The sequence below is a fragment of the Trachurus japonicus genome, chromosome 14, assembly GCF_045865225.1.
Source record: "Trachurus japonicus isolate A0001 chromosome 14, Traja_1.0".
NCBI lineage: Eukaryota > Metazoa > Chordata > Actinopteri > Carangiformes > Carangidae > Trachurus > Trachurus japonicus.
In genome coordinates this window covers 9,918,630-9,935,050 of record NC_140920.1, presented here as the reverse complement: position 1 = coordinate 9,935,050, position 16,421 = coordinate 9,918,630, and the positions used below count along the sequence as shown (strand labels likewise).

The window sequence follows — 16,421 nt, the reverse complement described above, 5'->3', positions numbered from 1 at the left end:
GATTTGAAACCAGATTTACCTGGACAAATTCCTAAAGAGCACACTCCAACTGGGAGCACCTTATTTCTTTCAGAGGTCAGTGGTGACCCCAGAGCCCATGTGAGTGTCAAGCACCACAGGTAAATGCCCCATAGACTGGGAGGCATCATCATTTCATGTCAGTTGCATGACACAGATCGATGGCACATTTCTGTTGTGCATGCATGCGTGCTACTGTACATTTCAGTGCAGCTTCCAATCCCACGGTGCAAAGTGCACACCGGTATGTAAAGTGGTTAAAAAAAATCCAGTGCAACAAATTGCAGAGGATGCACTATCCTATTGTAGGCTACCCGCCGCTGCAATTCACTGAGTGTCAATAAAACACGTGCAGTGGGATCCATCTGCATTGCACAAGAGCATTTTCACGTCCACTTGACACAGCACCACTTGGCATGCACTCGAATTGAGATAATCTTCAAAGTTTCACTTACCCAAATGAGCGCTCGGGCGTGTTTGAGCCCCTTTAAACCTTTCAGTCACAAAAAAGGAGGGGGGGGTCGGTAGGGATGTCCCGTTTGGACGCGCGGCGCCTGTTCGCTTCACTTTGCCCACAGCTGATCATTCACACACACTGAAAGAGAGAGACGCGTCTAGCAGGGACTGCCTCCGGTTAGATGTGTGGCAGGATCAGCCGCTGACCTGAGATGTGTCCCATGTTTCACACCCTCTCTTCCGGAAAACACGGGCAGCAGACCAGCCCACACTCACAGTGAAGCCACGCAGAGTGTAGACACCCAGCGGCTGAGTGTGTTCGCACAGCCCCTACACTAACACAGCAGCCTATTGTTGCAGCGCTGCAATGTGCACGGAGCAGCAGAGGGGCTGGCCACAAACACTCCTAACACACATTTGACTGACTGCTTTGGTCGCACGTCGTCAGCTCACAGATAACCCCAACTTTTATTATTCGACAAAGAATCAATCCACGGGGTCCTAAGATCCGCCATGTTCCTGCACCATGACCAATATCCTGCCATGCCTGCACTGTCAGCTACTGTACTATTTTATATTATAAAATAATCTGTAGCATAGCCTGTGTGATAAAGTGTAACATTACACCTGTACTGACTTGGATTACACCTATGACACAGCTGGAGTGATTCTGCTCCCCCATTACAGACTGGACTGACCACAAAGTGAATTTTAGAGAGGAGGGATGTGTCGGCAGCGCCTCTACAGGCCGTTTTTATACTGTTTTATCCAATTGACAAAATTCACCTGGGCGTCTCAGTGATTAGTGAATCAGTGATCTCATTACTCAGGCACCATTTTAGCCCTCTGAATATGCAGCAGGCAACAAATTCATCATCCACAGCTATTAAAATAAATCTGTTAACCTTTATTTCCTATGGGAATAATTTGCTGAGCCTGCACCTAGCTCCTAGTCACATTTACATCTTAGGCCTGAGCCCAGATGTTGTCTAATACTGTGAGACACCGAGGGGCTACAGACTTAGATTTAGACAGGTATGCTCAGGAATTTCAAATACATATATATTAGATATATACTATAGTGCAAAATGAAGGACCTTCTCCGTGTCATACATCGTTGGGATCAGATATGAGCTGTTGAAGCATTGAAGGAAAATCATATAAATGACAAACATTGTAAGATGGCATATTTTGTGTGCTACACTCAAAAAAAACTCCTTTGTTAAAAAAAGGTCCAACTGTATCCCTACTACTGTGAAACAGAGCATTTAACCCAAGATGATGCTCAATTTCTTGGTAACAGCTGCAAGCATATACAGTACATTATTAAATGTGCATTTTAATGACATTCGACAACATTTCTGCCCGTTATCATGCATGAATATAAATGATACAAACATAACAAACAATACACTTTATACTAGAGAAACTCCCAGGTGGGGATGCACTGCTTGCTGTAATTGATGGAGAGAGCCTTGAAACAAACATCTACAACCCAGTGAAGAGTCTTTTCCATTAGCGTAGCCTGAAATAACGATGAAGTGCTGGCACGTCATCATCTCTTCCCCAAGGCACAAAATGTACTGGAACGTTTGACTGGTCTCTGCATTTCTACAGACTCTGCTGTGTTGATTCCTGCCTGTTAATTACACATAGCCACTAAATGTCGCAGTATATGTGACATTTAAGTTTTCAAGCTTATTTTGTGGAAATAGACCACTGATTACAAATATTTACATTTCAAAATATGACCAAATGCAAAGATATGAGCAATTTTCATATGATTTTTCAGGTTAATTTTGTTATTTAAGTCATACACACCAGAACCAGATCATAATATTTTTGTTACTCAGATTTGGTTTTGTATGTACTGCTGAAATGTATCATTTGTAGACTTTCACAATTTGGTATTTTTGTCTTTGAAACATTGTGGCTCTAATTGACCTTCATACTGTAGGCTACTTATCAAGTATATCACATACTACAAACATCCATTGAAGTAGACAAACTAAAGTTGCTCTAGACTGAATGTCGATAAACAGCCTGTGGGACTCCTCAGTGGAGTTTTCCTTCTCTCCTGCAGATGGATGGAAGAAAACGAGTTGGCAGGGCCATCAGCAAAATACCTTCAGCAAACAATTCCTGCATTATACACTGTCCTGCATTGATATTTAAATAGTATTTTATACTGGTATTTCTGACCTCTCTGCCCTGGTGTTGATAAAATACTGCTAGTAATGCTGAGTAGACCTGTCCAGGCTGACAATAAAGTTATATCTACCAACTGATTCTTTGTTGGAAAAGTCTGAAATACAGTACCTCAAAAGTATCTAAACAGATTACTATTTCAAGTCTGTCACTACTAGCAGCCCAGTTTTCAACAAGCTTTGACATTGCCTCAGGATAAAGCTGCTGGATGTGCAACTCACACACATAAGTGTCTGGGAAAAAAATGATAAGGTTCTTGCAGGAAGACCCTGAATACTAAGAAAATACTGACTTATAGTTAACGGCCAATTGAGAAGCTATATGACATTTTATCATGTTGCATCCACTTTATGTTGTTATTTTATTTATCTATTTTACTTATCCTTAATTTATTTAGTTGGCACACTAAAGGGTAATGTAACTGTTACTGTTTCATCCATACAGTATTAATGAATCATTGAGTGTTTTGTTTTGTTTGTACTTTTGCTCTCCTCGTGAGGGAAATTTTGTTTTGTATTTTGATTATCCTCATAGAGAACGCCTTTTGTTTGATTGACTTTTTCCTGCCTAAATAAATACCTTTTTGTTATATCTGTGTTGTGCATTTGAGTTCACCAGTTTGGTGTCTGAAGTCATTACATAACTGAATTAACAGCAAACTCTAAAACCATTTAGACCTGGTGAACTTACCAGCTAAGGTCACTGACATTTTACCATTTTACGATCACTTTATTTATCATTGAGTGTGTGTGTTCTTTTATAGCTGTCATATATAAATGTGGTTCAGTACTTCCCTTTAAAATGCTGATGTATGAAGTAGCATGAAAAAACAGCACTCAGTAAAAAAAATACCTGTGTTTGAGTAAAGTACATGTGTACAGTAATTTTTACTGATGTCCTTGAGCCACAGCACTGTAAACACTTCCCAGTGTATGAGACTATTAATCAGCAGTAAAACTGCAGAAACTGCTGGACCAAGCGTGTCGTGGTTTTTATGGGTGCTGTAGCCTTTGAGAGTTGTCTCTCCTCCCTCCAGCAGCCGTGGGGGAAGTTCATAGCAAGTTCATTTAGTTTCTTGGCAACAGCTTCAGCCACAGAGCACAACACAGGCTGACACCATGGGATAAGGGGCAGAATGTCCTCCCTCTCAGCACAATCCCCCCGAAACAACCCACAGATTTTAAATGTTTTCCAGCCTTTTCTGTCTTGAGGTGCTCATCTAGACATGTGACCTCAGACGGCCCTCTGCACAGCGAGCAGCCTCTGCTTGTTCTCATATGAGTCATCATGCAAATCAGCCACAGCCAAAGCCTTGTATGTGCATAGTAAGAGTGGACGCAGCAGGCCAGTATGATGTCTGCATGACCCAGATCATGACCTGATCATTCTCAGAGATCTGTGACCCCAGTTCGTGTCAGAGCTTCATCCTGGTTCAACAGTAGTGCTGTTTTAATGAAACCAAGTGGGAACACAAAGTTCTTCCATGTTTTCTTTTGCTAAGATAAGCAGTTTATAATTAACAGTGGTCGTGGTTAGTTTTGGGAAAACATGGCACAGCTAAAGATAGGAAAAAAATGGAGAACGGTCATTTAAATCCTCATTTAATCTCCTCTCCATTTTTGCATTGATTTTATTTGTCATTTTAAATGTTGCAACAGCTCAGAGGGTCCTGTTATTTAATCTGCACAAAATCCAGAGTGTTGTTTTTTTTTCTTTTTACATGACTTTCATCTCTGTAGAATTATATTTAAAAAATACTTGTTGGCAAATAATACTCATCACAGGCACTTTTCACGCTTTGTGCTTTTGGAGTGCCACTCATACAGTATGTTCCTGTGACTTTAGCAGAGCCTCCAGTTTAATCAGAGGAAATCTTGCACCCTATTGTTACAGGCGGTGTTCATGCTGGTGTAGAATTAGCAGCAGAAAAAGACACAGAATCCACTTCAATTAAGATTTAGACAGAAAAAGAAAGCACCTCCTCTCCTCCAACACTCTTGTCCCTGTGTGTGACCTTTCCATTGGTTTCACTATTGCATTAAGTTTTTATTTTTTTCCCCCAGCAGCTCCCTGGCTTGTGTGTTTCACTGGGACACCAACCCTGCTGAGTCTCCTGCATCCTCCTGAGGCTCAGGGTGGAAATAATGGCCTAGTACTAATGAGATGCTTTTTTATTCTCCCTGCAGCCCTTTGCATCCCACCTTCACTCCAGGAACTTCCCCCGGAGAGGGCGTGTGTCATTCTCACATTTGAGGAAGCATGAACATAGCATAAGCAAGAACAAGTGGTTATGCTGTGTTGGTAATTTGTATGCAGACAGGCAGGTGCAGGTGCATGTAAACAACGTTGAGGCTGCCAATTAAAAAGCTCCATGCAGACCAAGTGCTGTCTCTCTGGTTCATGGAGGAATCATAGAGAAAAACTCCATATAGCCTATTTGATTTCATTTCCACTTGAGCTGATCTGTTTGTGTTGACATTGTGTGAGCTAATACAAACAGTTCACACTTCTTGTAAAGGATGAATGCACATTTCCTACCTTGTCACAGCTGGACACTTTCTAGCTATACTGTACATGGAGGAAAGATGGTGCATAGCTCCACCTGCTGGTCTAAAAGGTTCAGTGCACACAGACACGGTGTTAAAGTGATTTCATACACTTCTGCCAACGTTGTTCTTTAACTGCAAATTAAGTGATGCAGTGATCACAGCTTTAAGGCATGCATGCAAATTCGAATTACTTCAGTTTTTTTGTTTACAGAGAGGAATGTCAGGCTTAAAAACATTTCAAATAGTCAAATATATGCATGGGTGAGACTCCATATGATGGAAAACTGCACTAAACAATGTAAAACACACGGTAAAACTGTTTAGACGGTCATGGTAGTTTTATTTTAGCCTGATTTTAGCCAATTTGATCCTGACCGCTTGGTTGCTACCTTTTTATTTAACTTTTTTTTTTTTTTTACATGAAGTGCAAAACTGTTCACTTGTGTTCAGAGTGGATCACAAAAGAGGAATGGCTATATACTTAACACTAAAAACAGTGTTTTATTGTGCTGAACATGAGTTAAAAGTATAGAAAAGTAACAGTTTTGTAAAGTCACACTTTCAGGTAGTTCAGTTTGGTTGTCTTGGTAAAAAATCTAAAGCGATATTCTGAGTATTTAACACATTTAGCTTCTGTGTCCTCTGATTTGCAAACCAATTGCAAGGGGATTTTTTTGTTATTGATTATCCTACCTACATTATTTACTATTTGTGATACTTTGTGTATTTCTATGTTCTCTTTTTGTAGTGTCTTATTATTATTATTAACGTTGCATGGAAGTTATTTAACCATAATGTAATATTAACATTGTAAAATTATACAGTATGTGAGTTTGGTGTGTTTGTGTTAGTAAAACTGTTTTTTGGGTGTTCGTACTTGTCTAAACACTTACTGATAAGTAATACATTAATCCTGTGATCAGTTTTTTTTATGGATGATTAGTTACCTTTGACTGAATCTTAACTATAACAGATCTGATATTATTTATAAAGCCTCAGTTTGTTTTCTGATCTCACACCAGTGGAAGTCCTTTGTTTCTGTCCTGCACTGTCATCCGAAAGGCAGTGTGCCATTTTGAGAACACAGCACCTTTTGGAGCATGTATTGATGTTTTTGGGTCACCTATTGTCAAAACCGGATGTTTTGTTTCCCACATTGAATCAAAATATGTATAACCCCATTCCCTCTAACAAAAACCTGCGCCTCGTGGTGTCGAGCTATGCAGATCATTTTATCTTGTGTGCCCAGTTTTCAGTTATCACGCTCTGAATCCCCTGAATTCAGTCTGGGTTCCTCAAAATTACATTGGGAAAACAATTTGCAGGTTACTCCGGATAATCCACAAAACCTCACTGTCAACAATTCTCCCTGAAAGTAGTTCCACATAAAGGTGTTTACACAGAGAGGGAGAGAGACAATGCTGCATAAAAATCAGACGACCACTGAATAAATAACAAGATAAATAATCTTTATTTCCACGTCTTTGTCATTTATAAAATTATGTGTCCACAATTAATATTAACAAGGCAATACAGAGAATCCTTTAATTTCTCAGAGGTGGGACTCAGGCTCTAGAGACTGTTCACTTGTCTTTACAGACAATGAAGAAAGGAACCACTGGTCAAACATTATTGATATGAAACTGATCACTCCTTCACCGTTTGGAAGGGGAGGTTTGTTTTTAAAGATGGCAGATGACACCGAGAACCACGCTGGATTGTCACGCGTCTCTAGAGCCTGGATCCTCACCAAGCCCTTCAATATACAGTCAGAAAACTTCATAAGCCAGGATTCATCACTGCTTATCGCTCAGTGTAAACCAGACACAGTTCATTCACAAATTCTTGAACATTCTCACACCGACTATCACTGACATGATCAGCGTCATCATCATTAATTAGCGTAAGCATGACTCTTGTCTATCTTTAAAGTGATAACGTCATATTCTTTTCCCTACAGTAAAAGACACCCCAGTAACTGTGAAAACCAAACGGGAACAATGAAGAAACAACCTTTCTATTCTACAAAAGGAAAAACAAAATGTGCTCAAAAGAAACATAAAAAAAACATTTTTTTTTTCGCAAGTCTGTCTGTTGTTGGTAAGTAGATTTAACTGATGTAAGTTATCAAAAATTAAATATTATATACTGTATAGGTTATTATTACAGTAACAAGGTTCCATGCGATCGTATTCTCCTCTTCTGTACAGAGTTGAGGAGTCAGTAGTAAATAACAAGGCTATACAGACCTATAGTGCCCGGTGGCCAGAGTGCCAGCATGTTACAGAGCCATGGAGCCCTGGGTCGGGGACAGGTGGTCTGCTGGTCTGGACAGAGGTGCCACATTGTTTTTGTCATGGAGGTGAATAAAAAAAAACCTTAATATCACTGGACGTGAATGGCTTTTTATGTCAAGTACAATCAAAATCAAGCTGTTGGGATAAAATTAAAGGAACGGTCCACCCTTAAATCACTGTGTGATGTTCAAAGCATGTTGTTTCTGGTGATATGTTATTGTCTTTTTAGTGTACTTCCCTTTAATTATCATCAATTTCTATTGGAGGGATTTCCTCCAGTACTTTACCAGCCATGACCCCAGAGAGCATGTGGAAGTGGAAATAATCTGGACTCAATGATGTCATGTTGTCTAAGTTTGGCTGGTTTTCCTCTTGGGTAAAAGAAAAACATCACCAAGCAACAAAATAGATGAATACAACAACAGAGAGTACGGTAAGCAACGGCAGAGTGGATGCTGGAGATTTTAAGGATGGATCTACCTTTAGATTCTAAACCATGCTCTTTGTCGCACTGCAGAAACCTGTCCTGCTTGTTGAGATAACGTCAGGAAGCAAGAAAAGGGAGGAGAGAGAATAAAGATCTGCACATTGTGTCAGTTTAAGATTTAAAAACAATCTGCATGGATCAAAACAACACTTTCATATTTTCTCAGTTGATCAGTTTGTTTATAATACATCTGAAAACAGTGAAACATTACATTATCCATCTCTAAATGTCTTGTACCAAATACTAAAAATATTCATTTTATAATGATGTGAGAAGTTAATTACAGTAATTGTCACTTTACACCAACTGTCTAATGTTTGCAGCTCTAACTTGAATATAACATACAATTAAATTTGCTTGATTAAATTGATTAGATGCAGTTGACACAATGTGGAGATGTTATTCCTGTTTCTGAAAAAGCACCGTTTTTTTTAAAAATGTGCACACTCTCTTCTCTCCTGTGTGGAAGCAACAAGAGACCAAAAACACCCCTGACCCAGTCCCCAGAGCACCAGGGCCCCCGACACAAAACCCATGATTAAGACTTAGAGACACGATCCACTACCCCACCCCCCCGCGGGTTCATTCAGTCAAATACATTATTATTTAGTCATTATAAAACAATACCCAAATGAGTCGCTAAAGCACTGAAAGAGCAGTTGGAGCTGAGGGAGCAGGGCGCGAAGCACAACAACAACAACAACAACAACAACAACAAAAAAAAGGGGGTTTCCTATTCAACATGCCTCAGAACCAGGTGGACATTCAGAGTCTGTAAGACCTCGAGTGATCAGAGTCATCATCACTGTTAGGGCACATAGGAGAGAGTGGTGGTGGTGGGCGAGAAGGTCATTAAAGGCGAGCAGAAACACATTCATTTGAACCACATATTCCATGTGGAGGTGCAGTGGGCTGTATAAGGCATGGATGTTAAATGTAATCTAATATATAAAGAATGACCAAGCATGACAATCAAGCGGTTTACTTGCCAATCCTTAACTTACTTTAACTACATCTTCTGTGCGATTCAGTGACTGAAATGTCTTATCAAGTCAAATTAGACGAATTAATTCAAGTAAGGCTACGTAAAAGCACACATATCTTAGCACTGGAGTGGGGTTAGAAATAACAAGATAAATTAAATTAAAGGCAGATTGAAAGCCACTGCATGGAGCGTCAACTTGTTGTTTGGATCTACCTTTAATTTAGATATTTGACAGCTAAAACTCCAATGGCAGTGCAGCAGACTGAAATTAAAGTGAGGCTAAACAGGACCAGCTGGGTGGACTGGCTGACAACTATATTACTTATTATGCTGGTTTGGTTGCTGTTTGACATTTTTATTTCTTTTCTTTTCTTTGTTTTTGTTTTTGTTTTAGCCAAGTCTGTGAGCTGACCTCAGCTCGTCGAATCAAGAGCTGAAGCAAGCGGCCAAGCAGCGTAAAGCTATTCACACCTTTAGGTGGAGCGACACCTCCACACACACACACCCCCCCGACTCAAGAGCCCGATAACTTCACCCCAGGGGGCCCACAGCTGCCTCCTCGACAGAGAGCAAGAAAGAGAGACAGAGACGGACAGAGAGAGAGAGAGAGAGAAAAAGAGAGAGAGAGAGCAAGACAGGAAAAGGAGAGTAGAATTTGACCAGCAGGAGTTTGTTTGTATGTGGTGAGAGCGAAGACAAAGAGCGGTGAAGGAGCAGAGATGCAATTGTGCTGATGAGGCCGTGCTCCTGCAGAGCTGGCTGCAAGTCACTGCCAGTAGTGTGGGTGCCAGAAGTCTGGGCAGTACCTCAAGATAATGCTGTTGTGGACACACACAGGTACGATGGTTCTCTGCATTAGTCTAATACACACTCACAGACACACACTCACACACACGCAAGTATGTCGCCTTCTTGCTGATGCTCTTCTCTTGCCAGCATGAAACTCCAGTCTCTTCTTCTCCACGACAGGCTTCTCCCTCTCCTCTCCTCTCCTCTCCTCTCCTCTCCTCTCCTCTCCTCTCCTCTCCTCTCCTCTCCTCTCCTCTCCTCTCCTCTCCTCTCCTCCATCTCTCTTTCGGTCTCTGTGCTGTTTTCAAATCTGCCCCCTCCCCTCCCACCCCGGTTAATGTCAACCTCTGTTCCCCTGTCCTCCCTCTCCCTCCCTCCCCAAAGTCCAGGTACCGCACCACTATGTTTTTACTGCGCAGTCAAAAAAAAAAACAAAAAAAAAACAATGAGCAGAAATCTTTAAAAAGCAGAGCCCCGGGCAGTTTTATCCTTTTTTTCTGCAGTTGTTTCTCGCTCTCGCAACTATAAAGAGCAGATAAAGCATCTGCCTGTTCACACACACGCACTCGCACACAATGGTATTCATCCACTCACACATTCATACAAAGCCATACTTGCAGGAACACACATGCTCTCTTTCTTGCGCACCCATACTCATGCAAGCCCTGCTCATTGCTAGTGGTGCTAGTGGTGGTTTGTTGGACATGCAGGAGTGGGGGATGAGGACAGGGGAGAGAAAAGGCTCCTAACTCATAAAGGGAAGAGGGTAGGCGTGTGTCTAAACTGTGTGAGCATATTGAGGGAGAGGTCTTAGTTCAGCTGCCATCTCCTCCGATATTTCTTCTCCTCATCACCTGCCAGAGGAAACAAACAAGAAAAAACACACGATTAAACCTCAGCACTGTAGAAACTAGCATGGTTAGTCTACGAGTTTCTACTGGAGAGAGAAGACGTGAAGAGGTTGGAAATCGAGTACCTTTTTTACAGAAGGTGAGATAAAAAGTATTTAGGCTGAATTGAATGAAAAGGCAGAAGAGAGAGAAAAAGAGCAGAGCGGGCTCATTAGTAAAATCTGACTTTTCAACATCATGGTTCATCACATTTATTGATTTTAATAAGCTACACCAACTTTAAGTATTTCAGAGCAGGTTCATTTTTCACAGGAAAAGTCAAAGAAAGAGGAACATACCTTCTAGATGGTTCCTGGAGATATATTTCAGTGCCTCGTCCAGGAGGATGACTGGGATGGAGATCTTCAGGACCACAATCCACTGGGACCAGCGCAGGGGGGTCACCTGGAAGATCAACTGTAGGACAGAGGTGAAATAGAGGTTACACAGAGAAGATAGTGTGCACTGAGGCCTTTTCTATAGTGGCTCTGGGATGTCATCGTACTGCAATGTAATGACACACACTGGCAAAAAGAAGCCCAAATAAAAGAAGCCCAAATAAACAACAACACATGCACAGCACTTAGACAAAAATGATGTAAAGTCAGCAAACACAAGCAACTACTGAAAAACAACCAAATATAGAAAACAGAACCAAATATTGAACCCTGTTGCAAATACTAACTAAACACAGAAACACACTGCAAACACAGAAAACACAACCAAATATAGAAATGCTTCAGTTGCCCAGAGCTCAACAGGAATGAGTTACAGAACAACACATTTCCTGGGGACACTAAAAAGTGACGAGCGTGCTACAGTATATATCCATATATAGGCCCATTCCCAATGGCACCTTCCCTATGAGTCCATGAGGGATTAAAACTGTTCTTCTGTCAAAGCATCGAGGACATGAGGGCTCTCACACGACACTCTCAGCCCTCTATGCAATACTTTCCATATGTTCGCATTTTTTGCAGACTGTGCCTGAGGGAATAAGTTCATTATTGCGTTGTGACATCCTGATTACACGCAATGTTGTCATGGCAACGGCAGTGGTCAACAACAACCACCACAAAAGGAAGAAGAGAAAAGAAGTTAAAAATGAACAGCATAAACACTGCTGATTCAAGGCCAAACAGTGCGTAGTTCGATTAGAGATCTAATATAACTATTCAGTTTGGAAACAGGGAGCAAAGGAAGGGAATAGAAAATGTAAAATCAAATGTCCCAAACCTTAGATTATATGTATTATGTTTCGCCATTGTTAGAGATAATGTGAACTACTGTCCTATTCCTCTTTTGAGCATTTTGATCCCTTGCAGCCTTTCACATTTGAGCTGTGATATCAGATACTGTACAGTAGCTCTGTGAGACCTCAGAGGGGATACTGGGAGTCCGTGTTTAAGACCCCTGGAAACTCTGAATCCAAATGTCCACTCTCTGGACCGTGAAGGTGAGGAAATGCTTCGTGACATGAGACTTTTACAACTTCATGTGTTTCCACTGATCCAAACTGACTTGGACGTTTTTTCTTCTCCTGAATGGTTCTCAACGGTATTCATATTAATTTATATGCACGATATATGATCAGAAGAGATCTGGTCAGACTGTGCAGTAAACTATTCCCTTTTTATATGAGCTGCCAAAAACAATGTTATATCAACAACACTGAGCACTCTGAGGATCCTCTAAACACAGATGGACAAAAAACAACATTTGCTTGAACAGTTTTGGAGACTTGAGTAATGACAAAATGTTCAGCCACTTCATATTCTGCATGTGTCGTATGAAACCTCACTAAAATTATAAAGTTATATCAGAAAAACGAAGAGAAAATGTCTTTGTTAAAATGGTGAGCAATATTGTTATCTATTTATTCTATACGGTCATAGTTTTGCTGTTTAGTCCACCATAACTCATATTCTGGTTGTCTGGTTGTGTTTTTGTAGTTGTTACAGTATGAGTTGAACCTTCAGGGCCACCACACATTTCCTCTATATTTCTTGTCTTCAGAAACAACAGTCATATCAACATGCAGTCATGAATTTGTATCATGAGTATCATCAGTATTATGTAAATGAGGCTCAGTGTCCTGTGCACTCACCGGCAGAGGCTCAATATAGAGGATTAAGAAGTGGAGAGACAGCGAGAGGATGATGGCTCCCAGCAGCCAGATGTTGACCCATGGAGGCATCCTGACCAGGGACTGGTTCTCAGACAAACTGTCAGGGAGAAGTTTTAATATATCAAAACATGTTGACATTTTAGCTGCTCAACTTGACATCAGGGACTTCCATAGACGTCATTCCATCATGTTGCAGAGATCAAACTAGACGTTTCTGGGAAGCTCACAGACTAAGATAATTACCGCTAGTCTACATCACAGTCAAATACACAAAGAGCTGACATTATAAGAGCCTCTTTGCAACTAAATACGCCATAACAACAATTCCCCCTCCTGCTAGCAACTGTGTAAACACGTCCCCTCTTGGTTCTGGACAACTTGCACTCTCATTGGTCAGACAGCCTTTTATTTTAACCTTCCCTTTCTCAGATTCTTTCCAAAATGAGACATTAGCATTTGTTTCTATAGGGAGCTACTGACAGACTTGCTCCATGAGCAATCCTGGCAAAAACACACAGCACAGTTTTTCCTTCATACTACTGTTCCCTTTTATTTTCTGTCTCCTTTAAAAAGAGCATTATTCCATTTCTTAAAATCTGTGGCTGCGTCTGAGTCTTTTGCCACATTCACCATATTGCCGTTATAAACAGCAACATTAAGTCCTTTTGCTGTGAATAGAACTGATGTTGTGATGGATGTGTTTTTCTGACATGGAAAGTATGCCGTTATCCATCAGACGCCTCTGTAAATATTTCTCGGAGGCATGGCAGTATTTTGTTGGATGACAGTGTCTCTTCTTTTTCATAAAAATCTGACAGCTGTGACATTTGAGGTGTGTTTACCTCCACATCATAACAGAAGATGACTGACCTGTTGAGTGCGTTGAACATTTCGATGGTGACCAGCACAGACAGGGCCATGGTTGTGGGGTAGCGGGACTCAAACACCTCACAGTCTATGTTCTGGAACATGGGGTTCTCCTCAGTGCACTGCATGAAATGTCTCTGTAGAGAGAGAGAGAGAGATAGACAGGAGTTAGTGTGTGTGTGGGTGTGTGTATGTGTGTGTCACCAGGAACCCTGTGACCTGGTTTGATGGAGCTGAGATGTGATGGGGCAACAGCTGCAGCACCTTGGCCTTGTTCCTACCCAGTGTGCATTCAAACCACATGGGTCTCACTTTCCTTTCTATTCCTGTACACTGCTGGGATCACCAAACATCACTGTGTCCAACAGCAGGGAATGTAAAGGAGACATGCAGGGTGCTGCATATCAAAACACAACAGTAAATAAAACCCTCTCCTCTGAGGACGGGGACGTGCTGCAGCAAACACAATGAGGCAGACTCAGCACTCTGAACAATGCTTTGTAACTTACCAGCTGATAGAAAGTCACTTGTGGGCCTTCTTCATCAAACAGGTACCACCATGTGGCAGCACCCACTGTTCCCAGACCCACGTATCCTACAGGAAAAACAGATACCAGAGAAAAAATGGAGTCAAATATTGTTGACATTTGCTGACATTTACTTGTCAGTCTGTTGCCTCAGGAGCTAAACTTGTTCCTGCAGTTTACTGTTTGGTTTCCAAACAATGTTGTTGTAATAGTCACATGCAGGGTTTGAACTTGAGACTTAGAGTTTAAGAAACATTGTTATGCATGATTAGATATCCGTTCTATTAACTTGTGAAACAGGATTGTCATGTATGCCACCGTGGAAAGATGAAAAGCTTCTCAAACTTCCCAGCTAGCAAACTTATTCAAGCAAACACATCTTGGCAAAATGTTGCATCTCCTCTAGCTCAAGATGTACAGTACCGTATGTGCATTGGCCAAAGTCTGGCCCATATGCAGCATGACAGATGCTGCTTCCACATCTGGACCAATTCTGGCACACAAACAGAAAATCTTCCTGGCTATCAGCCACCACTGGAGAAGAACAGCTGGCATCAATCCAGAGATGGACGCACTGTACATTGGCCAAACATGGGCCCAAAGCCTGGGTATACATTGGGCCTGAAATTTCACTTTGCTACCTAGGTTCTTGTAGTTTTACTACAATAGCTGCCATTTCCCTTTGAATCATGAATCACCTTACCTATCTAAAGCCAACACCTGTAAAGTAAATGTAAATTTGCCTTCTTGCATGTTTTATGATTTCTAGACAACAGCCATGTCTATGGAAGAGCTGCAGTGACATTATATTTTCATGAGTTTTCTACATTCAAGCTGCTGAAAGAGCTTATTTTACCTCCAATGGCCAGGTATCTGAAAAAGAGCCAGCCAGAGATGAGAGGCTCCTTGGGGTTGCGGGGAGGTTTGTCCATGATGTCCAGGTCTGGGGGGTTAAAGCCCAGGGCAGTGGCCGGCAGGCCGTCAGTCACCAGATTAACCCACAGCAGCTGCACAGGAATCAAAGCCTCTGGGAGACCCAAGATGGCCGTCAGGAAGATGCTGAAGGACGGAGACATAGAAAAAATGTCAGCTGAATGAGGGTGGAGATAGACAGCATGGTGGCTTTATCTCTGTGTGCTTTCCTGTTCTCTCACCAGACGACCTCTCCCACGTTGGAGGAGATGAGGTATCTGATGAACTGCTTCATGTTGTTGTAGATGGCTCTGCCCTCCTCCACAGCAGCCACGATGGTGGAGAAGTTATCATCAGACAGCACCATCTCAGATGCCGACTTGGCCACTGCGGTTCCGGAGCCCATAGCGATGCCGATCTCTGCTTTCTTCAAGGCCGGGGCGTCGTTCACACCGTCTCCTGTCTGGGACAAGGACAGATTACTTAGTCAAAAAGAATTAAAATCAAACCCAAAAAACATAAGCTACATTCATTTGCAAAAATCAAGACTTGTTATTTGTTTCAGAAATATTATATGAGGCTGTAACATTAACTAAACAGTGAGGCATTTTGTAGACAAGAGTAACTTTCAAAGAACAGGGGAAGGTTTCTAAGGATAAGAAAGTTGGCTAAGAACAAAAGCTGAAATAATTTCTAAGCTGTTAATAAACCGGTGTCATGTGGTGTCATTACTCCTCAAATGTGAGTCATTCACTCTTTAAATATTGAGCCTGCATGACATTTTTTTTTAGAAGATTATGCTTTAAACAGCGATGACTTTAACAAACTAACAGTGATTGGAGACAAACTGCTGTCTCATTATGTAAAGTCTCATTATCGTCTCAGATCCAGACGGGATTAAGCCAAAGCTGAGCAAGAGAGAGATGTTTATCTGCGGTAGCTTGGCCTAAAGCCGCTTTATACTAGAATGAATGGTGAAGTCTGTCTGACAGGCAAATGGTGATATTGTTGTCTCCCTCCCTCTCTTCCTCCCTCCTTCCCTTCAGATCAACCGCTCTTCTGAGACGCATGTCAGATAGGAAGCAGCAGAGCGGGCAGCAGATGACAGCTTTAGATAGCAGTGTCTGAGGGAGCAGCGTCAGAGAGACCAGAAACATGTCAGGCCTCACTGGCCTCTTCTCATGCATCCTCGACAAATCATTCACGTAACGCACAGCACAGCAGAGGGAAGGAGAAAACGCTTTTTTTTTTTTACTCTTGCTAGAGACATAAGGGGATCCAGAGAGACAGCACACAGTTTTGTAGGAA

The 16,421-nt window shown here is 41.6% G+C and overlaps 2 protein-coding genes across 4 annotated transcripts in view; both read right to left on the bottom strand.

Moving 5' to 3' along the window:
- camkk1a (calcium/calmodulin-dependent protein kinase kinase 1, alpha a) overlaps positions 1 to 917 on the bottom strand; it is a 56,795-nt gene extending 55,878 nt beyond the window's left edge. The window contains exon 1 of one of the 2 annotated variants that reach the window (XM_085797375.1): positions 474 to 917. The gene's annotated coding sequence lies outside the window, so the exon portion shown is untranslated. The remainder of the gene's footprint in view (positions 1 to 473) is intronic. The other variant, XM_085797372.1, reaches the window with a different exon arrangement.
- Positions 918 to 6,679: 5,762 nt separating this feature from the next.
- atp2a3 (ATPase sarcoplasmic/endoplasmic reticulum Ca2+ transporting 3) overlaps positions 6,680 to 16,421 on the bottom strand; it is a 43,090-nt gene continuing 33,348 nt past the window's right edge. The window contains exons 15-22 of one of the 2 annotated variants that reach the window (XM_085797365.1): positions 15,356 to 15,576; positions 15,058 to 15,260; positions 14,184 to 14,269; positions 13,678 to 13,811; positions 12,787 to 12,904; positions 10,979 to 11,096; positions 10,766 to 10,800; positions 10,246 to 10,643 (exon numbers count right to left, since the gene is read on the bottom strand). In XM_085797365.1, coding sequence (XP_085653491.1) covers positions 10,796 to 10,800; positions 10,979 to 11,096; positions 12,787 to 12,904; positions 13,678 to 13,811; positions 14,184 to 14,269; positions 15,058 to 15,260; positions 15,356 to 15,576 — 885 coding nt within the window. In that variant the 3' untranslated portion in view covers positions 10,246 to 10,643; positions 10,766 to 10,795. Of the gene's footprint in view, positions 10,644 to 10,765; positions 10,801 to 10,978; positions 11,097 to 12,786; positions 12,905 to 13,677; positions 13,812 to 14,183; positions 14,270 to 15,057; positions 15,261 to 15,355; positions 15,577 to 16,421 lie in introns of both variants that reach the window. The other variant, XM_085797364.1, reaches the window with a different exon arrangement.